The 22,422-nt window shown below is 34.5% G+C and overlaps 1 protein-coding gene across 2 annotated transcripts in view; it reads left to right on the forward strand.

Annotated features, from left to right (window-relative positions):
• SCYL2 (SCY1 like pseudokinase 2) overlaps nucleotides 1–21,232 on the forward strand; it is a 31,558-nt gene extending 10,326 nt beyond the window's left edge. Inside the window, exons 4-19 of one of the 2 annotated variants that reach the window (XM_026053515.1) lie at nucleotides 1,363–1,507; nucleotides 2,435–2,584; nucleotides 3,196–3,417; nucleotides 4,296–4,412; nucleotides 6,531–6,656; nucleotides 8,303–8,479; nucleotides 12,010–12,021; nucleotides 12,149–12,271; nucleotides 12,922–13,035; nucleotides 13,432–13,564; nucleotides 14,508–14,626; nucleotides 15,893–15,993; nucleotides 16,713–16,779; nucleotides 16,908–16,997; nucleotides 17,958–18,077; nucleotides 18,660–21,232. In XM_026053515.1, coding sequence (XP_025909300.1) covers nucleotides 1,363–1,507; nucleotides 2,435–2,584; nucleotides 3,196–3,417; nucleotides 4,296–4,412; nucleotides 6,531–6,656; nucleotides 8,303–8,479; nucleotides 12,010–12,021; nucleotides 12,149–12,271; nucleotides 12,922–13,035; nucleotides 13,432–13,564; nucleotides 14,508–14,626; nucleotides 15,893–15,993; nucleotides 16,713–16,779; nucleotides 16,908–16,997; nucleotides 17,958–18,077; nucleotides 18,660–19,304 — 2,461 coding nt within the window. In that variant the 3' untranslated portion in view covers nucleotides 19,305–21,232. The remainder of the gene's footprint in view (nucleotides 1–1,362; nucleotides 1,508–2,434; nucleotides 2,585–3,195; nucleotides 3,418–4,295; nucleotides 4,413–6,530; nucleotides 6,657–8,302; nucleotides 8,480–12,009; nucleotides 12,022–12,148; nucleotides 12,272–12,921; nucleotides 13,036–13,431; nucleotides 13,565–14,507; nucleotides 14,627–15,892; nucleotides 15,994–16,712; nucleotides 16,780–16,907; nucleotides 16,998–17,957; nucleotides 18,078–18,659) is intronic. The other variant, XM_026053516.1, reaches the window with a different exon arrangement.
• The last annotated feature ends 1,190 nt before the right edge of the window (nucleotides 21,233–22,422 follow it).

Raw genomic sequence — 22,422 nt, forward strand, 5'->3', positions numbered from 1 at the left:
GTTCTTGATTTAATAAGCTCCCAAAGTAAAAAACAAGCTCTTTTTCATACCCCAAAACAACCACAATCACATAGTTTGAATTTTGAAGACCAACGATACTGTTTCCTAGAGAGGTTTTATTACCTATACCTAGATATAACTAAATCTGTAAGTTCTGTGGTAAAGTGAAAGTGGGATTTATAAAATGAAAAAAAAAAGTTATTCTGTGCTCTGATTCTTCCTCATGATTAGTATAGAGGTGAATTTTATAGACATAGGTCTGTTAATAAAAAATATGAAAATGGTGGAGTTAACAAAATGAAAAGGGAGGAAGCCAAGCAGTAGAWTTTCCCTGCGTTAGTAGACATTGATGAATCAATGGATTTTCAATTCAGCTGGTTTTTCTTCAGAAAGTTAAAATGATAATTGATGATGATAAAATTAAGTTGCCTCCCTTAATCTGGATGAGTAATAAGAAGTTTTCACGCTCCATCAAATTTTTTTTTTTTTCCCCCTTCAAAACCCAAGCTGGTTAGTTTTTATTTATCTCACTAAGCTGAGATGTGATGTCTTCTGTGGTATTTCTAAGGAATAAGTGAAAAGTTAGGCTCCTGTCTTCTTGCCTATAACCTCATAATTGAGACAGGTATCTGTTCTGCTATTACTAGGTCTCAGCTTTCTGTGCTGCTTCTGGGGAAATGTTTCAGTGTTCACACATGAGATAGACATTCCTAAAACTGTGGGTGCTACCAGCCAGTGTTGTCTTCACAGAAAACTTTGCAATGGCCAAGATGTGATGTGAGGTGACTGTCTAGGGCCTTCCGTGCTGTGCAGACCAGTTTGAAGGACGAGGATGTGGCTCTGTCTGTGCCCCCTGAAATTTGTAGCACTGAGACATGCAGTGTTTTCAGGACATGAAATTTTGAAGGCTTTTTCTTTTTTTTTTTTTTTACCTATTTCGTTTTCATTCCTGTACAATCAGTCCTTTGTATGTTTTGAGGTTTGCTTTACTTACGCTTTTCAAACATTGTTGATACAAAAAGCCATAAACAAAAGCGGTGATTTTTTTTTCTTTTTAGAAAGAGGAAAAAAATGCTGTTTCCATAGACAAATTACAGTTCATACAACAGCTACATTTGTTTATGTGTCTCTTGTCCTTTCATTTGCAAAATAAAGGAATATTCATATACCAACTTTCATTTTATTAATTTTGCTTCTGGTTACAGTCTAASCACAGTAGTAAATGTTGATTCAGCTTTAACCACAGCTAAAAGCCTGATCCTACAAGTCATAATGATAACTAGAATTGTTTTGATATTGCTGTCCAGCCCAAGAATAATGTTTTGTAAAAAAACAAATGTGTTTTGTTTGTCTCCTCTGTAGAGATTGCCTGGCGTTTTGTACAGAACCTGTCTGTGCAAGTTTAGCTAATGYTCTTGGCAGCTGGGACAACCTACCATCTCCTTTACCATCTGACATTAAAGAATACAAACTTTATGATGTGGAAACCAAATATGGCTTGCTTCAGGTATTKCACAGTTATCCTTATAAAGTTTCATTTGCTTTTAGTATTAATCATAGTTTTACAATGTTTGTCTTGTCTGTCTATGGTAAATGAAATTATTGCGAGGTGAGAGCTGACAGTGCTCTGATCATTTAACTGTTACAAATGATGAAGACTGGATGTTTTTAGTGGCTGGTTTTGCTTATTTTGACACGGAAAATAAGAAAATTCATTAATTCTATTATTCAGTAGAAATGAATTCTGCATGGAAAGAATTGTTACATATTACCTATCCCTTATTTCTTCTTTCTAAGAAGAGTGGAGATATCTCCTGCAGTTTAGAGCGTGTTGTTTTTTTACTTTATTTAATCTTGGATATTAGTGACAAATTTCAGCATGATCTTTTGTTTTTGTTACTCATTTCATCCTCATATATACTGTGCACAAATGTAGGCCCTATTTTCCTGCATTTACCTTCTAGCTTCTACTGCTCTTCTGCATAATTGGAAGGCTTCTTGTTGCCTTCCTTCTTGCTTGCAAATATGCAGTGATGCAGGGGTCTCTATTTCCTCCTTTCCTCAGTCACTATTCATTTTTTGGAAAGACCAGACCTACTTTCTTTTTGATTTACTCTTCAGGTAAAAACAGACAGTGTGTGGCCTGTGYTACAGCTACTGTCACTTCCATTTGTGAGTCACTTTTGTGCTTTGCCCTCCTACCTGCTGATTACCTACCCTTCATACACAATTATTAAGACATAGTCTAAAATTGATGAGGAAGAATTGCTTCCTTGCCAATTTTTCTATTTAACCCTGACAAAAGGAAAAAAGGTTGTAGTATTAACAGATTTTTTTTTAAAATGTCTGGTGGTATGTTTAAGGAAAGAGTTAACCTGAAAGACTATATATATATATATATATATATATATATATATATTTATTTTATTAACAGGTTTCTGAAGGCCTGTCCTTTCTGCATAGCAGTGTGAAAATGGTCCATGGGAATATTACACCTGAGAATATAATTCTGAACAAGAGTGGAGCGTGGAAAATTATGGGCTTTGATTTTTGTATCCAGTCAACAAATCCATCTGAACAGGAGGTGATGGATCTTTGCATTTGTCTTCTGGAAATTTCAAACTCAGATCTGTGTCTGAAACTGATTTCATAAACTTCAGTTTCAAGAATCCTTCATTTGATGTTTACTTCTGTAGTTCCTTGGCAAGAAGGATAAACAGATAGCATATACCTGGAGTGATGTGATACTTTTGGTCATTATAAAAAAAAAAAAAAAAAAAAAAAAAAAAAAAAAAAAAAGCCAGAGTTGGCTCAGTAGACTTAAAATAAACTAATGATAGTGTCAGGCAGATGCAGAAGCCTGGGCCACTTTATCTGTTGGCAGACATGTTCAGGTGGTTCCATCCCCTCAGTGCCTGGCTGCTAACTGCTAAATGAATGCCTGTCAGAACTCATATTTCCCTCTTACGGCAGAGTATTTTGACATTTGCAGTACAGTTCTGAATTTTAATGACCAAGTTTAACAGAATGAGCTAATTAATCTATGTTACAGATAGAGATTCTTTTGCCTTATTCCGTTTTCATCTTAGTCGTAATTGAATTTGAGTGGATTTATTATCTTTTTGCTGCCTGAGTCTCTTACTTGAAGTGTTCTTTAAGATTCCCTCATCAGTATGCTTTCTTTTCTCTTTGTAGCCAAAATTCCCCTGTAAAGAATGGGATCCAAATTTGCCATCCTTGTGTCTTCCAAATCCTGAGTATCTGGCACCTGAATATATTCTCTCTGTGAGCTGCGAGACAGCCAGCGACATGTATTCTCTAGGAGCTGTTATGTATGCAGTATTTAATAAAGGGAAGCCCATTTTTGAGGTCAACAAGCAGGATATTTATAAAAGTTTTAGCAGACAACTGGATCAGGTATATGCTGTATTTGTAAATGTTCTACATGATTTTTCAGATTTAAAAAGTAGCTGGTTTAAAATAGATTTAAATTTGTAGATCATGGTGTCAGTGCACCAATGTAAGCAATTCTATAATGATAGCTTACCATGCATGCCATCTTTATAATGACAAATGCTAGTAAAATAAGGGAAATAAGAATATATGGACTGTATATAGTATATAGAGAGGAAGTTAGGTATATCAAATTTATCAACTGTGAAGGTGATTTCTCACCTAGTTTCCTTGTACACCTTGGTAACGATGGACACATGTGAGCAGGACAAACAGCATTAGACACAAGGTAGGGATCAATGAATGATCAATGTAAGATTAGAAGAGATTTCTTTAGTTCAAGTGATTCATTCAGTTGACACTGTGCATCCTTTTCCTTTACTCAGCACTGTAAGTTGTTTCATGTTCTTTATGGACTATGAATATTAAYAGAAGGGAGTTACTAGGAACAGTGGACGTAGTGTACATTTGTGTGCAAGTTTCCTTCATTTTAACTTCTTAGAGTGTCCATTGCCTTAATCATGAGTCCTAYGTTTTCATATGTGTTACTGACATCTCGGTTATGACTTGTAGCTCTTTTGAAAAATAGTTTGCTGTGTTCTCCAAGAATTTGCAAACAGAAATTGGGAGTAGAGGAATGTGACCAGAAGCAGTTTTTCTGCTTGGGRACAGAGGGAAGACTATGAGGGACCAGAATCCAGCAGATTATAAATGAGGAGAAGGGAAGGATATTAATGGTTTGAGTAGGGACACCATCAAGTACAGCACCAGTGTATACTGGGGAAAAGTTACATGCAGGATTTTTTGGATTCATGTTGCATGTTCTTAAATTACTTACGCAGCTGAGCCGTTTAAGCTCCGGTACTCTTCAGAATATACCAGAAGAGGTGCGAGAACACGTGAAGCTGCTCTTAAACGTTGCTCCAGCAGTAAGGCCAGACGCTGATCAAATGACTAAGGTGAGTTCACAGAAAATACAGCACATACAGAAAAGAGGGAAGTGTTGTTTGATTTGTGGAAATAATAGAGCTATTTCTTTTCCCTTTTAATCTTTTTAGTCGAAATGTAAATATGGTTTTAACTTCTTCAGAAATAATGATGTTAGCTGATGTCCAGAGACGTCTTTGTGTTGACCTTCATTCTATTAATATGAAAGAAGGATATACTGGAATTCTAAATTCTAGAGAATTTTTTTGCTTTCCMATATAGTCGGAGTATTTTCCGACTAGAGAACATCTTTAAATGATCGAGTCTTTAGCAATTTAAACAATTGAGTCTGCTGGAAGGACATCAAAGCCATAAAATAACAAAGGTCAACAAATATAAAGATTAACTTTTAACTTAYAGTTTATGGTATATTCTTAAATGTGTGGAAGAATAACTTATTTTCTTATTTTCCTGTCATATGAAAAGATTATGTATCAAGAGAAAAATCAATCTCTTAACAGTTGGAAGAAATAGAGARTGAAGAAAGGAGGGGGAGTACAGATAATGATTCTGTGAACATATATTCAGGAAGAGGGCAAGTAGGAAAAGTGGCAAATGTTACTCGGATATCAGCTCACTTTTCTGAGGGATTGTAACAACGAAATGTCAAAAGAGTAGTCTCTTAAGCACTCTTATTACATAAAGGTCATGTTAATCTCTTTAGACCGAATTGTAGAGCAGAGCTATTTGAACTAGCTTGGGKACTAAGAGCAGTCTGTCAAGGCCAGCATGTCATAAACTAATACAGAGCTTAACGTGGCCAAATTTACCTTGCTAGTTTAACTAGAATGGATTGGCCCATGTACGATTCCATGCTGTCATGGTTAGACTCCTTGTGGTATATAAACTAGAATACTAGAAAACTGGAATACTACAATACTAGAATAGAATTAAGTTTGCCTAGAAGAGAATTGAGTAGCTTAAATTCTCTGTTGATAGCTTATTTGCTGTCTTGTCCTGCCCCAGCTCACCTCTCTGCCTCACAGCAGAGCTGTTGTCGTATCCTCACTCTTTGCACAAGTTTTTCAACTGAAAGCAAGTGTGATCTGTGACCATGCTCTGTCTCTAACCATGATAGTCCCATGAGGTGTGATATATTCCTGCCTGAAACGCAGAGTGAGAATGAAGGAGAGCTCTTACCCGGTAGGGCTTCTCAAACTTGTCATTCCAGTCTGCATAGGCCTGCAATAGGCTCCCTTCTGTTCTTTGCTTTCAGCTACTAACTGAAAGCTGAATATTTGGGGAATTTTAAATAGTCTTGGCATCAACATACATATTTAGCAATCTTACATCAATGTTGAAGCAGTTCCAGCACTATTGCTATGATACTCCAATGCTGTAGATGAACCTCTGCTGTTTTATTGTGGCATGTTTACAAATCCAGCCTATGTATATTCATTGTTACACAATACTGAAGAAGCACTGGCTTCCTCATTCAGATGTGCTGAAGCTCAGATGAGAAGATTCAGATGAGAAGAAGCATCTTTACTGCCAGCTGAAGTGCAGATAAAGTAATGCAAACACAGAGCAAGATGTGGAATATAATACATAAAAGTGAGCCTGCAAACCTGAACATTGGAGAGAAAATTGTATAATGACAAATGTTCTTTTTTTTATTTTTTTTTCCATATAAATGGTTGTTGATTCATTATAATTTTCCAGGGATAGTAACCGGATACTGATGTCCTAGCACACAGTCTTTTTTTTTTTTTTTTTTTCCCTCCCTCTCTCAATACTGTAATTATCCTTAGGAGAACCTTTGATCAAGATTTCTACTTCTAATTTTTCTTATGGATAAAAATATGATGTTGTATAAAATAAGTTAGAAAACATAATAATATAAAAACATAATATGTATTATTGTTTACTTCTTTAAAGTGCCAAGAAAATTAGCTGTCTTTATCTGTGTGTATTATGCTATTTAGTAGGTAAAACTTTACTTTTATGGTTCTTAATTGCAACCTCTTTACTGTATAGGTTTCCTATAGTGTATTGAAGAGGTACATAGATATTATTATAGATCTGGAGTCTTTTTTTATCAATATTATGTTGTCTTCCTCCAAACCATAAGCTTTTAATCTTGTTTTTAGATACCGTTCTTCGATGATGTGGGAGCAATGACGCTTCAGTATTTTGACTCTTTATTTCAAAGGGATAACCTTCAGAAGTCACAGTTTTTCAAAGGGTTACCAAAAGTTCTGCCAAAACTACCTAAGGTATGTCCCTACTGCTGTATGGAAACAATGAGTTACAAATACAGAAACATCTTGTAATATTCTTAATCTGGGACTGCAGAATTGTGTGTAATGTGGTTCCGTTAAAGCCTGCCATACTCTCTGACTGAGATTGTCAGAGTAGAGTAATAGGAAGAGGAGACATGAAAATAATTTACGTGGGAATACCCCTCAGCTCTCAGTAATTCTGGAAACAGAAAGTGCATCCTATGCTATCAGTATGTGAGAGGAACCATCGTTTGCCATGTTCTCTTACAGTTCATCTCACTTTGAATGGGAAATATCTTCCCCCCACCTACACATTTTCTCCCTTTATTTCTAGATCTTATCAGAGCTTTTTGAAGTTGTCCTGTCCAACCTTTTCCCAAATCTATAAGTAAGATGGCCTAAACCCTTGGTGCATGATGCAAAGTTTCCTACCCTCAATGGATAAAGCACTTTTTTTCTGATAGCAATGCCCAAACATCTCAAAGGGAAATGTCTATTTTCAGGATTTCTTTTGTGCAGTGCTAGCCACAGTGCATACCAAATAGCTTTTCCTTTTGTTGTGTTCTCTAATTCATATAAGGCATAAGGCACATGCGATGGAAAAATAGTGCTAGTTTACTTTAAGATAGAATAGCTGAGTTTCTAAACCATTACATTAATTTTAGTTTTTATATAAATTTCATTTTGAACTGCACAGTAATGAAGTGCATCTTCATTATTGTCTCCTTTTTAATTTAGTAGGTTTTTTATTCTCTTGATCAGAAGCTATTGATGCTTTGGCATTGGGAGTAGTTGAGATTTATTTCATCTTAGACAGTCATAAACTGACCTAATCATCTTTAGGGCATTGGTTTTTTGTTTTTGTTTTGTTTTAAAATCATTTCTAATGAGGTAATGGATTGTGCCTTTGAAGTGTGTATTTCTCTTCATTGTCTTTACAAGCATTTCAGGATGCCTAACTCAAATGTAGACATCCACAGCGTGTGTGTGTGTGTGTATATATATGTATGTGTATATATATATATACATTTATACATATTTATATATATATATATACACATATGCAGATATGTGTACATATATATATGTATTTAGTCAGCTGCATCCCATCTGGGGAATTTATAAGGAGTTTACAGTGAGGTATAATAGGATTAAGTGTACATTTAGTGAGTGGTAGGTATCTCAGAACTTGATCTGCTGCTGATGAATGTTTTTAGGTTGTTTTTAACGTACATGTATACAATGAGATTTTTGTAATTCATGTATATGACTTAAAATTCTTAAATTAAAATCAATATTCTTATTTTTTAAAAAAAATCTTAAAAATTTCTTAATTTCTTAGTTCTTAATTAAAATTCTTAAATTAAAAAAATCTTAAAATTTAAAAATTTCTGCACTGTTAATAGCTCTTATTGGCCTGCATGATTGTTGTAGATTAATTGCGTCTTGAATGCAAATAAAGTAAGCAAAGCAGCATAGTGTATATTGACTTGAGTATACTGTGAAAATAAGAATTCAATATTGTGAATTGTTTGCTTTTGTGTTTCAGTATGAGGTTATCACTAAAGCTGTTGAGCTGCGATGATAATAACTTATTGCAGCACAGTGCAATATGATGCATCCTTGTTTTTGTCTCTTAGCGTGTTATAATTCAGCGTATTTTGCCTTGCTTGACCTCTGAGTTTGTGAATCCTGATATGGTACCCTTTGTCTTGCCTAACGTTCTCCTTATTGCTGAAGAGTGCACCAAAGAGGAATATATCAGGCTTATTCTGCCTGATCTTGGTCCTGTTTTTAAGCAGCAAGAACCAATACAGGTATGTTCATGTTCAGATGACAATTTTTATTCTCAGTGCTTTTTCTCTGAAAAAACATTGGTTTGTTTAGTTCTCTGTATCAACTTTTCACATTATCCACCATCAAATCGATTTTTTATTTTATATTTTTACTCCTGGAGCCTTAATTGTGTTTATTAATGAGAATAGATTAACAAAGGGAAACACATAATTTATCACTCAACTCTATCTTTGGTCAGTTGTAGAAGGTACAGTTGTGAACTTTTATCACTTACCTAGATTATAATAGCTGGACTGTACAAAACAAATTTTAGCATGTATTGTATCACTAAAGCTGTGATTTTTTTTATTTATTTATTTATTTATTTTTTTAATTCCAGATTGTTAACAGTGGGATCTTGTGGTGGAAAAGTTGTCACTCTAACACTCTCTTGTTTATTCATAATAATAAAATAGTGTTTATTTGAGAGCTGTGCAAATTTGTGGCAATTTTTCATTTTGTTTTGACAAGTGTACTGCCGTAATGTCAATAGGATACCTTTTCTTCTGTTGTCTGCATTTATAAAAGCAGCAAGGCACTATTTTTACTGTGAAGGAGAAAAGCATTTTCATCCTTTTGTCAACACCATATGTGTGATGACACTTGAAGATTTTGTCGCTGGCATAGGCACCGTGCCTCATCAGACAACAAGGCAGCTATGCCTTCCTTCGGGCTCACCTTTTTTTACTGCRGACTGCTGTTATTTTTCTGCAGAGCACTTAAGGGGCGAGATAGACACTGCAGTGAGCAAGCACAGTGTCTGGSAATCCACAACAGAGAACTCTCAGTATATGGGAGGAAGAGGGAACAGCTCTCTTTGCAGATCTATTAGGTTATTAGAATTAGCATTATTTTTGGTATATCAGAGTTTTATGTTACTGTAGAAAATGTGAAAAGATGCTCGCTGACTAAAAGCTGATAAACCTGACACTGTTCTGCTATTTTAACAATAGATCTATAAGACGGTCTTCATTCCAAAAGCCTTGAGATTCCTTTGTCTCAAGGCTATATCTAGAGCATGGGAGGCCCAACAGCTCTTTTATTTCTTAAGAAATGAGAGAAGTAAAGYATAGATTTGGGGTTAGCTTATAAAAAAAGAGCTTTGTGAAGCTTCTGTGCAATAAGGTATGATGTAGTTTGGCAGATTTCCAGATACTATATATTAGATTCTCRTGTTGATATTTTTGATGCACTTTAAGCAATAGCCAGCTTATTCAACTTTATTTTTAKGACCTTTTCAGTATGGCAAAGTCTGTCTGAGTAGTCCAGGGCAGGTTTCCAGAGTGAATAAGCCAGATTAATTCAGGGAGGGAGGAAAAAAATAATAATTAAAAAAGAGTGCCAGATAATAGAATTCCTGGTCTGACTGCTGCCATCAGGTGCASAGTCTGCCTTTGTGCAAGGTATAGGCTGTGTCACTCATGGGGTGGCAGCAGGCAGGGCATTGACTTTTTTTCCAAACCCACTCCCATGATATTTTAGCATCATGCCAGACCTTTTGCTTGACGTTTGTAATCTGTATGTCCACCAAAACATCCTGGAAGTTGAGTTAGGAAACAAACTCAACAAATATAGTTGAGTTAGGAGACAAACAAATCACAATAGCTAAATTTATTACAGCTATAATTCATATACAATGCAGCTGTAATTCATTACAAAAAAAAAAAGTTATCCAGTGTTGATAATGTCTCTTTGTAATTAAGAGAATTGAATTTTTAACTGCTCATCACATTGTGCTTTTGGAATTGGAGTTTGGAGCATGAAGTAACTCATACTGTAAATTAACAGCTTACTCTGAAATAACTTCCCCATGTAGACAATCTTAATTTATRCTTAGAATAGTCATAAAGAGTTAGCCTGCAAGGTACTGTAAATTCCTATTCTAATTCAGTATGGCAGAATGTATCCTAACAAGCATTGGGCTCTATGCTAACAAAGGAAATACATCATTATTATTGTTTATAGCACACTGCTGCTACTGCTTATGTATTTATAAGTGTTGTCTTTGTTACTGTGACATCTTAATTTTAACTTACATGGATAAAAATTTCCTAGAATAGGGAGAGGGGAAAAAAAAGTTCACCAGAACAGCATAAATTACATTCTTGCTAAAGATACAGATGGTGAGAGATAATAAAAACAATTCAGATCTATGTTATCATATTTGAAAAGAATTGACAGCTAGAGTAGTGGATAACATCTGCCTTGTTCTGTGAAATCTAGATGATTATACAGTACTGTTTAGCTTAGGTCTGTCCAAACAGCTGCTGCTTATTTTTAGCAAAGCTTTTMGTTGTTGAATAACAGACTTTATTCATCTCTTGTTTTTTCAAATTTGCAAAGACAAATCAAGCCTTCTCTCTCAAAACTGTCTGGCTAACCAAACGTAGAAACTGTCATGTCACAGTATGATAGGGTTATAGTAGTTATTTTAGGTTTTGAACACATTTAGTACAAATAAAAATTCTTTGCTCAAGAATAAACACAAAATCTAAATTTAAAACTGGCCTGATCCATCTTGCCCTAATTTTGCCAGATTTCAGGATATTGCATTAGAGTCAACGTCCACGGAATGAGTGAATGAATTAGGGGCTGAGTATGGGCACGCACACACACATGCTCACGTGTGTAGATGGTTACATAACTACAAAAATACAGCAACATACCCTGCATTAACCAGCCCTCAAAAGAAATTCATTCCCTTCCCTGTTAAGGAAAGGGGAATAACATTTTTGTTCTTCTAGATTCTGTTGCAGCTTATTTAACATATAAACTCTGTTTGTTACATATTTTTATACTTAAAATCTTTCTCTCCTAAGAGAGAGAAAGGCTTTTTTGTTATGAATGTGATTATACTATGATTCTATAAAARGAGTCTAAATATGAATGGAGATGTGTCAGTGACATCTGTGGAAGTTGTCTCACGCCTTTCAGATGGGTAGATTAACTTTGGCAATGCAGCTCTACGCATTGAAGACTGAACCTGGATATTTCATTTAAAGTGGCAGCTTAATTTCAGGCAGATAAACATAAGCCAGATAAATCCCTCTTAACCTGATGTGAACTTAACCTTATGTGAATTTTTTTTTTTTACTTGTGATTTTTTGTTTTGTTATATACTACTTCTGTGTGAAATAAAGCTATTTCGCGTACATAGAATAACACTGTTCTTTGCATTGAGTCTAAATTTTGATTCCAAATACAGAWAGAATCCAGATTTTGTAGGTGAATTTGTGATCATCTGCCTTGAAAACAGCACTTGATCCAATTGTTTTTGAGGAATTTAGCCTTTTCAATAATGATGTGTATATCAAGATTTTCTGTGGATGGATTTTAACAGARGACAGTGTTGTAAATTGGAATAAGACCCTCTCCCCAACTTTCCCCAACCCATTACAATTTCTTATTTCAGAAAGATTATTCTAAAACATAAATACTTTRTTTGATCTATATTTGCTGTTTCTAAAATGCAATAATATGTCAAAGTGTTTTTTGTCTTCCATGCCTTCAGGCAAGCAACATGGTAAGTGATTACATTTACTGAATTACAAAAAACCTTCTGAAGTTTTAATGATATGATGCAATAAACTTTACATGTTTGTTTGTGAAGTTAAAATCTTTTGGCATCTGAACTGTCTTCTTTTTAATAGATCCTGTTGATCTTCCTGCAAAAAATGGATTTGCTTCTAACCAAAACTCCACCAGATGAAATAAAGAACAGCGTTCTACCAATGGTTTATAGAGCCTTGGAAGCACCTTCAATTCAAATTCAGGTGCCATACTTTTAGCTTCTATTTAAAACTGGCTAGTTAATCTTTTCTCTTTAAAGAAAAAAAGAAAAGTTTTCCTTTGAAGTCATTCTTCAAATGGAATTAGTTTTCTGTTAGTCATAAGCAGGAGTGTGTAGAGGAGGTAAACAAATAGATAAAGATTTGGATAATCAGATGTCACTTTCAGCCTTGCAGTCTTTCCGATATTATGCATAAASTTTTTAAGTAACTGGGATTTTTCTACAGGAGGACTTTAGTTACTTGAGTGTTTCCTTGCAATTTGTTTTTAATATTGCTGCCTCTGTTTTTTGAGATTTGGCTGCAACTGGGTATTTTTTTCCTTCGACTGCTTAACTATACTTAATATAAATACACTGTTTTATCTTTCAGTGTGTGATTGTTCTCCTGCAGAATGTTACTGATAATATTTATTTATATTTGTTTGACCCATTTTCTAAGATTCCATCGGCATATCATGATGTTTTATTATTGTAGCTATTTCTAACTGAGTCTGATAGCTCATTTTAGTGAATATGAGTATTTCCTTAAAAAGAATACTTTGAAAGACTAATTGTTTTTAAACTTGAATGATACTAGTATTAATTCTATGGTAAATATGYATTTTTTTAAATGTATATGGATTTTTTTTATAGGAGCTTTGCCTAAACATAATTCCCACATTTGCCAATCTAATAGATTACCCATCAATGAAAAATTCATTGATTCCAAGAATTAAGAATGCATGTTTGCAAACTTCATCTCTTGCTGTAAGTACCCTAGTAATTTTATTTCTTTCTCAGTCTTCAGAAAATTGAAAATTGCCTGCGCTTAKTTTTTTTTCTGTTCTTGCTTCTCTATTGAGAAAAAAAAATCAATATGCCCCAATTTCTTTTCAAGATTTTTCATACTCTAAAAATACATGTTCCAGCACGTAGTATGCTAACAGTGTTTGTCCTGTGGAGAAGCCAAGGTCTTGTGAGCAGTATGCAACTCACTATTTTCCTTTCATTTTACTTTTTTTTTTTTGCTTTTTAAACTGACCTTGAATTTTCAGCTATGAAGGTTATAGTTCTGTAAGCACCTTCCTTCTTCTTGTTTTAAGTATTATATGTCTTTTTTATTTAGGCAGATGAATAGTTTAGATGTTCTTTAATACTTCATAGGTCCGGGTAAACTCACTCGTGTGCCTAGGAAAGATTTTGGAGTACTTAGATAAGTGGTTTGTGCTTGATGATATTCTGCCTTTTCTACAACAAATTCCATCCAAGGAACCTGCAGTGCTAATGGGAATTTTAGGTAAGTAATATTTTCAGTGTTCTCCTTTTTGTCTTTTGCGATTGTAATCTCAGAGCTGTCTGTATAATCATTGATAATGTTTGCACAGTTGAGCTAAATGACTTGTTTCTCCTTCTCAGGAAGGTCCCTGTTCAGTTGCTGAATGTATCACTGGWACTTCTGTCCCTAGTCCACACATACGTAGTCCCGAGGGCCCAGCACAGCTCTGAGCACTCTTTGCAGTTCCAAGGCTGTGACACTTTTGTGGTCTCCATGGCCAACCCAGCCAGAGAGGCGACTTCCCTCAGAGCAGTTCAAAATCTCTCCCCTTTCAGTTACTGAAGCCTTTGCCAGAGCTTTTAAGATGTTACRGTTGCTTTCACTTACTGACTCTTGCATGTCAGATGCTGTGGATGATTATCTGTTACGATTCTGTTGCTCTGTGTGTGGCACAGCCCTTAGGCCCGAAACTTCCAGGCTGGAGCCTTTGGCGAATGCAGAGAGAGGGCAGTGTGGGGGCTCTCCAAGTGTGTGCTCACCACAAGCCACGTGGAGCGAGCCGAGGGCGAGCGCCTCAGCAAAGGGAGCAGGACTGACAAGCGTTAGTTTGTTAACTTGTGGTCACTCAGCTGCTTGTGATGGGTCTCAAAGACCCATATTCTTGTATAATAGACAAGAACAACCCCTTGCCTTCAAGGCTTCATTAACAGCGAAGTGTTGCTTTGGACCTCCAGGACTTTTCTTTGCTCTGGTTGTTATCAAAAACTCGTTTTACGTTTGTGTTGTGGACAAGTTCTCATTTTTATTACTTTTCCATCCTGTTGGTGGTTGGCTGCACCACAGAATGAATGCATGATCAGATTGTCAGTACCTATCGAGAGTGAAACTTGCTTGGAGTGTGCTAAAATTAAAAATAATTTAACTAAATCAAATTTACCAATTTTGTTATTTTAATATATGTCAGGTATTTACAAATGTACATTTACTCATAAGAAGCTTGGRATTACAAAAGAGCAGCTTGCAGGAAGAGTATTGCCTCATCTGATTCCTCTCAGTATTGAGAACAATCTTAATCTCARTCAGGTAGGAACATGACTATTTTGCATGATTTTAATTGATTAACTGGTAGAGAATTGGCTTAAACTGTTGTCACAGAAATCGTAGGTTTCTGTATATCTGTGTCTGCTGTGAAAAATGCTGCCAGTATTACTCTATTTTCATGCTTTATTACTCTATTTTTATGCTTAAAGTTTGTTTATTTAGTGTGTTTAAATCATAGTCGTATACCATCATAGTTCTAAAGTAGCATCATGGCTTTTGTACTTTTTTTTTTTCCATTTTTAAAATCTTTGAAAATTTTCAAGTTGTATTGTTAACATTTTCACTATTAAAGGCTAAAAAAAAAGTTAAGCCTTTAAACTGAAATGTGCTTTTTAAATGAAAAATTGTATCACCTAACAGACTTTGGTTATGGTTGGTAGCTATTTAAGTCCTTAGGTCATAATTCCTGAGTTGGTTCTGACATTTTGGGGTAAATCTGACTGGTCTGTCAACACTAAAGCAGCAGCTTGGCATCCAAGAAGTAATTAAACACATCAAATTGTGGGGCAAAAATAGAGGAAATTAAAACAACTTTTAAGTGACACGATCTATTCCTTTCTATGTGCATATTATAAACTACAGAATGGTGGTTACTACTGGGTTAAACTGTTAAACCTGGTGATATTTCTGTAGAATTTGAAGGAACATAAGAAAAATAAAGTGATTGTGATAAAGTTAGCAGGATATTTAAAATGGATAGATGGATGGTGCAGCTTTTGAAATATACTACGAAACATGGGACTTGGGACAAAGTCGAATGAGATCAAATCGGAGACAAAGAATTTCTGGAATAAGAGTATACTACCTTTCAAATACCATACTAAAGAAGAATTATAGTCCAAATAAGAAGCTATATTACAGTCTGTCTTTTCTTCTCTTGTGTTTGAGAATATTACATGTAGTGTAAAAAGTGCAATCATACTGGTCTGAATTAATTAGGAAATAGATTACCTAATATGATTTTTCTGGAGATTAAATCTCAGAATGTTAATTGTGATTTTTTTTTTTCCTCCAAGTTGCCTATACATTCTGCTTGTAGCTGGGTATGTCATCCAAGGCAGTGAAACTGGACTATAAAATTATTTAAATGTACAGTTTAATGCAGACATTGTATATTATAAATTGTATGTGATATTAGTTTTTAAGCTCTTAAATGCTTTGATTCTGTCACTACAAAATCCACTACAAATCTACTACAATCCACTACTATTCTGTCACTACAAAATTTCTTCTATGTTTCTTTTACAGTTCAATTCTTTTATTTGTGTTATAAAAGATATGCTTAATAGATTGGAGTCAGAGCATAAAACAAAACTTGAACAGCTTCATATCATGCAAGAACAACAGAAGTAAGTGTTTGTTTGCTTTTGTGCTAGGATAATAAGTGAGGTGAGATGAATTTCAGTTAATCTTTTTAGCAAATGTGAGAAAAATCTATTTGCAGACACACGAAATCTTGGTGTTTCTTACTTCAGTAATTGGCAGTTAGCTCAGATAAGCATGGTTGTCAGCAAAGATTTATGACTCCTTAGAATGACAGTATTATGAGATCAGTGATTTTGTTACACATGATCCTTTACACTTACATTGAGAAGTTTACTTATTCTGGATAATTTTTAAGTGAATTTATGAAACACAAAATTTCATACTGAGCTCCAATAGTCTGATTTTAGACTTCTTGTGTAGTTACTAAGAATTACCCACCAAAGAAGAGAAGACATAAAAATGGCAGATCTTCAGAAGGCAAAGATATCTGAAGATATCTGTGCCTGTTTTATGGAGGCTAATATGAGCTGAGGAAGGCAAATTAACTTTGAGGCAAATTAACKTGCTCTCTGAAGTCTGCATTAGCCACTTAAAGGAGAAAGTAAAACTATTTCAAAAGGTAGATAACCTTTATACATTAGAATATTAATGTTTTCCAGTCTCCTACAGCTATTCTGAATATGACAATGCTTTGATACAACATTTTTATATTGTTTAAATGCAAAGAAATAAATGTCTTGTTGGATTAATATGGTGACTGTATAGTTGTCATTTTCTAATCTATATACTCTGTACTGCATAGATCTTTGGATATAGCTAATCAGATGAGTGTGTCTGAAGAGGCAAGATCTGTCAGTACAAATAATCAGGTAAGAGACAATATTTTATTATGCTAGTTACATATAGAAGTTTTAAAGTCACCTAATCAATATTTACATCATCTTAAATTCCCACATTTCAAAAAAACTTACGATTTTGTTTCTTTTAATTTAAACAGATTGACAAGGTATTTGGTAATACTGGAACTGACCTTCTAACTAGTGGATCTGACAGAGAAGAGAACGAGTTGTCATCAAAGCAGAAGAAGGTGTGGGATTTGTGTTTTGGAGTTCTGTTATATGCATCTGTCTAATACAAGGCTAATGGGCGTAAGAAGAGTATGTGTAAATATTTGTCATACTTGAGGCTTTAAAGGAAAAAATAACTGCTTTTGCCTAGCACAACTCTGAGTAGTCACATGTGAAAATGCACTGAAAAAATGTTTAAACCACAGCCTTCATTTTCTATGTAAACATGTCTTTGAAATTCGCTTTGTGCAAAATATGCATCAATTGGAATTATATATTATTTATCATTTTTTCCTCCTTAGTTCTGGGTATAATTAGCTGTACTGAACTTCAGTAGTGGATTTAACTATAAAAATCAAAATACTCAAGCAACTTAATTATAAAATTACAGAAGGAAATGAAGATTAACTGTACAATCTCATGCTGTAAGACTAAGATTTACTATCRAAATTAAAAGTTAAGTGTAATCAAACAATAAATATGGGGATAAATAGAACAAGCAAAGAAGAGGCGTGACTTCAAATAGTTTACCCTTTATAGGTGATATTCTATTACAACATCTTTCTCACGGTTATTAAATTATGATTTCCTTTCCAACTGCACTTGTAGTTATTTATCAAATGACAGTTGGTAAAGTATTCATATCAAAATATAAAAACAAACAGAACACTTTTTTATGTTCAGCGTTAAGAAGTCAAAGTCAAAATGGTTTTATTGTGATGAAATAGCTGTTTTTGATACTTGCCTAGAATTTGTCATAAAACTGCCTTTAATTTTGTATTTATTTTGCCCAAAATGCTTTTCAACAGTAGAATAGATGTAATAATAGACTTTGTGTTTAGCCACTTGAAGTTATGTTGTCATTGTTATTTCATAAATAGCACTGTCATTTCAACAATATGTGGTAATAATATTTATTATTCATATAAAATAAATACCAATGCTGTCCAGCTTATTGATAATACTTTCCTTTTTCAAAGGCATCACTTACACTTGAAGAAAAGCAAAAATTAGCTAAAGAACAAGAACAGGCACAGAAATTAAAAAGCCAGCAGCCTCTAAAGCCACAGACGACTGTGATAACACCTCCATTGAAGCAGGTGAGAGATAATGAGCTATTTAATGGTTTCCATTGCAGCTGTGATGCTTTTTCCTTGGAAGTACTGTACACAATTATCACTTTTTTCCCCTGGGGTTCAGCTTTATTATCACTGGTAGTAATATGATAGAGTTCAGTAAAACTATCTGCCTTCTATTTGCATTATTACCTATTTTTCCAATGTTTTATTGGTAGTAATTTTCAAAGATGACTTCACTACTGTCATTCTAGATACGGAAAAAGCACATATAAAAATACCCTGTTCTGAAAATTTTACTAATTAAATATACAATCATTTTGAGGGATAGGGATGAGGCATGTAAGCAGATGGGCACATTTTTACTTGGTGTGTATAGTCTTGATAGTGAAACTACATTGCAAAACGATTAAACTTCTAAGTAGTGAAGAAYGGAAATAATATAATTACTTTTGTGCACAATTGCATTAAATATGTAATTCAAAGCAATAAATACCAGTTTCTTAAAAATAATGACACTTTGATATTAACTGCAGGAGCAGTTGCTAAAGATTGTTGCTAGTATGTCTGTAAAGAAAAAGTTTATAACTGTATTGTATTTTTCAGACAAAGGACTTGACAGATACCCTGATAGATAATATGTCATCTTTGACATCTATGAACAAAACTAAAGTTGCATCTTCAAACAGCTTCTCTTCTGTCCCTTCTATGGGTGTTGGAATGGGATTTTCATCAACCATTGACAGCACAAAAAGAAATATAACAAATGGACTAAATACTAGTATGGGTTTTCAGACTGCCGGATTCGGCATGGCAACYGGTCCCACCACTCAGAATTTCTTCAGTGGTCCAAGCACAACAGGAACAAGCAAGATGAACATTGCACCAACTGCCAATATGCCAAACTACAGTCCCATGAGTGCTCCTTCTGCAATGTCTCCACTGGCACAACAAAACAGACCCCCAGATATGTCTGCTTTAGATAATCTTTTTGGTCCTCAGAAGCCCAAAGTCAGTATGAAAGAGTTGGCTCAACAGAAGTCAAACCAGTGGGTCAATCAGTTTGTACCCTCCCAAGGGTCCCCAAGTGCAAGTGGTTCAGTCTTGGGACCTCAGATGAACATGATGGGACAGCCTGGCTTTGGTATACAGGGTAATCCTTTCTTTTCTCCTCAGAACTTTACACAACCAGCAAACACGATGGCAAACAGCAGCTCAGCTAGCAATGACTTAAAAGATCTTTTTGGGTAAAATGTCCTATTTTCTTCTTTCAACAGTTGGTATAATTTGAATCATGGGTAAGCTGATTAACATCTTTTCTTGATTAGGAAAAGTATGACTTGGGGGAAAGTTTTCCACTCAGCAAAATAAATAATTTTGCACTAGAAAACTGTTTTTACATTGTCCTCGTAATGTAGTGGAAAGCATAAGTGCAAGGTCATCCTATGTCATAATTTTCCCATCTCTACCCAACTTCAGAGCATTGGAGATAGGATGTATATATTCACTGAATATAATAAGCTAAATGTTTCAAAATTACTCAGAAATGCATTCAATCAACTCCTGCATTTATGTGAAGTTTTATTTCCTAATTTAATTGAAAATTGTTAAGGGGTAATAATGCTAATGTATACAATTTTAATGCTATCCTATGGATCAGTATTTTCAGTGTCTGTTAAATTCAACTCTTGATGATTTGTGTAGCCTGAATTTGGCACAAACTGTCATTAGGCCTTATGACAATATGTGAAAAGTAAAACTCATGCTTCGTCAGAATGTTTTGTTAGCCATGTTACATAGAAATACCTCTAGTCCACAACTCTACAGCAGGCTAAGAAAATCAAATATTTTGGCTTTCTTCTCTACGAGGAAATTAGGATTAATGTGGTAGTTGACTACCACGATATTCAGGAAGCATAAGAAATGATTTTAAATGGTGGTACAGGTCTAGGATAGAGGAAAAACATTGCTCCAGTAGATATAGTGGTTTATGTCTTATTTTATAACACCAGACCATAGTTAACAGCCCCAGAGCGAAGGCCCTGTGCCACTTTCATGAGTTTTTAAAATACTTGATCACATTTATTATATATTTCTGTGTTTTGGATATTTTGGTATTGCTTCCAGCTATTTTGTTTGGGGAAAGAAAAATAGTTATGAAATCTCTCTGTAAATCAATTCAGATGCTGAATTTCCCCAACTTGTTACAGTTKGCTGAATTACACAGAAATATTTTTGAATTACTTCACAGTTTTGGGGCTCTGTTGGGAGGATGGAAAAGGATTGGCTGGCAGAGGTTGCTGTTGCACATGGTTGTGTGAAAAAGTGAATTGCCATTTATTGCCTTGATTAGAATAAAATGTTACTTCTTAATTTTGTTTTAATTCAAGTCCTTATGAAGAATAGATGACTATGAAGTGAGTTCTAAAATACAGATTTGTAAGCTGTAGAATATGTGGTAAATACACACATATTTCAAATCCTTTTTATTGTATTATTCCAAATTTAATAAAGATCTCCAGAAAACCAAGCAGTAGTCTCTTCTACTTCCCGGCAGGTAGATGTTCAGCTTGCCCATGATAGAATCTCTGCTCTGACAGATATTACAGTTGGATTTTAATTTTCTCTTTCCTAGGAATTTCAGGAAGTTTCTTAACATAATATTTTGAAGACTGTAGCTGGCTATTTTGAGAAGGAAAGAACTAGTTACCTTTTTTATGGAAAGCCTACGTACTTTATTTTTCAAAGCCTTTCACTGAAGAAGTTGTTCTTTCATTTGCTGCTTAAGAAACCAAAGGGCCTTATGCTATAAATGTGAATTGTATTTTGTTATATATTTCCACGATTCTCAGCATTAAGTGTATTTCTTAAATAATTGTTTATGTATTATAGTTCCTGCCTTAGTCATATTATTTTAAGACACCTGGGACCAGTGACATTGTGGTTTAGAAAACAATGCCTAACGTTGTGATGCTTATGTGTTGTTAGTGTTCATGGTAAATGTTGTAGGTTATGTTAAGATACCTATGTAACTTAAATACAATATTAGAACTGTTAAAATATTATTTAAATTCAAATCTACGGTTACTGGTACTTTACACTCTGAATCACACCAAATCTTTTTTTTTTTAGTGTCAGCTTTTGAAAGCTACACTTTTTAAGGTAATGTAAGGCAAAACTTTTAACAATTACTTGAATCTGTATTGCTGTACCTTATTTRGAATATTAAGGGTATATTAAAATAACACATTTTAGGACTTGACCATGTGTTATACTAATATATCTGTAAGAAAAGCAGAGTTAAACTCCAGTTCCCTGATCTGGATTGTGAATATTCAAAGTYGGATTTGGATGTCACTAATTGGAGAGAACAACAGTTAACTGCAATTTTTTTATCCCATTTTATATCCAGGCCTCCTGAATTTTGCGTTTTGGGGGTATGCCYTTTTGGCACAGGCTATTTGAGAATACAATGTATATTTAAAAATAAACCAAACAAATCTTGTAGACTCAAATGCAGARGCACTCTTCTGTCAGTGGTAATGTCCGTCTTGAGTAATACGAAATGTTTTGTATTTTGTATTTCAGAACGTGATTTTGATTCAGAATGGCCAGAGTAGAAGAATAACAGAAAATTGAAAAGGGCGCTTAYGGAAATACTAGGATTTTTTTTCCAGTTATTTAAAAATAAATCTTGAAAAAATGATTTTGGTTAAGATCAGTAGGTGAAATCTCTTTTCCTTGTAGATACTTTGTGCTCAGGCAGTGAGGAAGCTATATGTGTGTGAATTTCTTTAACTATTTCTGCTTAACTTAAAGGGAAGAGAAGTTGCAAGAGGGAACTCACCAAGGCCGCCTGCCTCTCGGCTCCTGCTGCAATGGCTTTTCTTTAGGAAACCTTGTCCAATTGATCTCTCCACTTGCAAATTGTCATTTTGAGGTTCTGCAAGAGCCCAGAAGATTTGCATTGTGGCCAAAGCAGAACCACTGTAGAAGAGTGACAGTTGTACTTCAAATCCAGTGGGAGGTGAGGAATGAACGGAAGGAAGGGACAGTATTAGAGCAGGACATTCCAGAGGGCCTTCTGTGCCTGGGCTTGGATAGGAAGCAGCCTTACATCATGACCATACTCTTTTTATTATTTGTTTTTTATCTTTTTCCTTGCTGAATGCTAAAGTAGAGGGGCTTGTTTAGCACTAATGTAATACAGAATGGAGAACATGTGTGGTAAGTTATTATGTAATATGCAAAACTGTAAATTCTTTCCCTGAAAAAGTAGCTTAATGTAAATATTACAATGCCCTGAACAAGATTGTAAATTATACCAAATCTCTGCTTTTTTTTTTTTTTTTTTTTTTTTTTTTTTTTT

Source organism: Nothoprocta perdicaria, unplaced genomic scaffold (assembly GCF_003342845.1).
Source record: "Nothoprocta perdicaria isolate Ctin4 unplaced genomic scaffold, notPer1 scaffold_116, whole genome shotgun sequence".
Classification (NCBI taxonomy): Eukaryota; Metazoa; Chordata; class Aves; order Tinamiformes; family Tinamidae; genus Nothoprocta; species Nothoprocta perdicaria.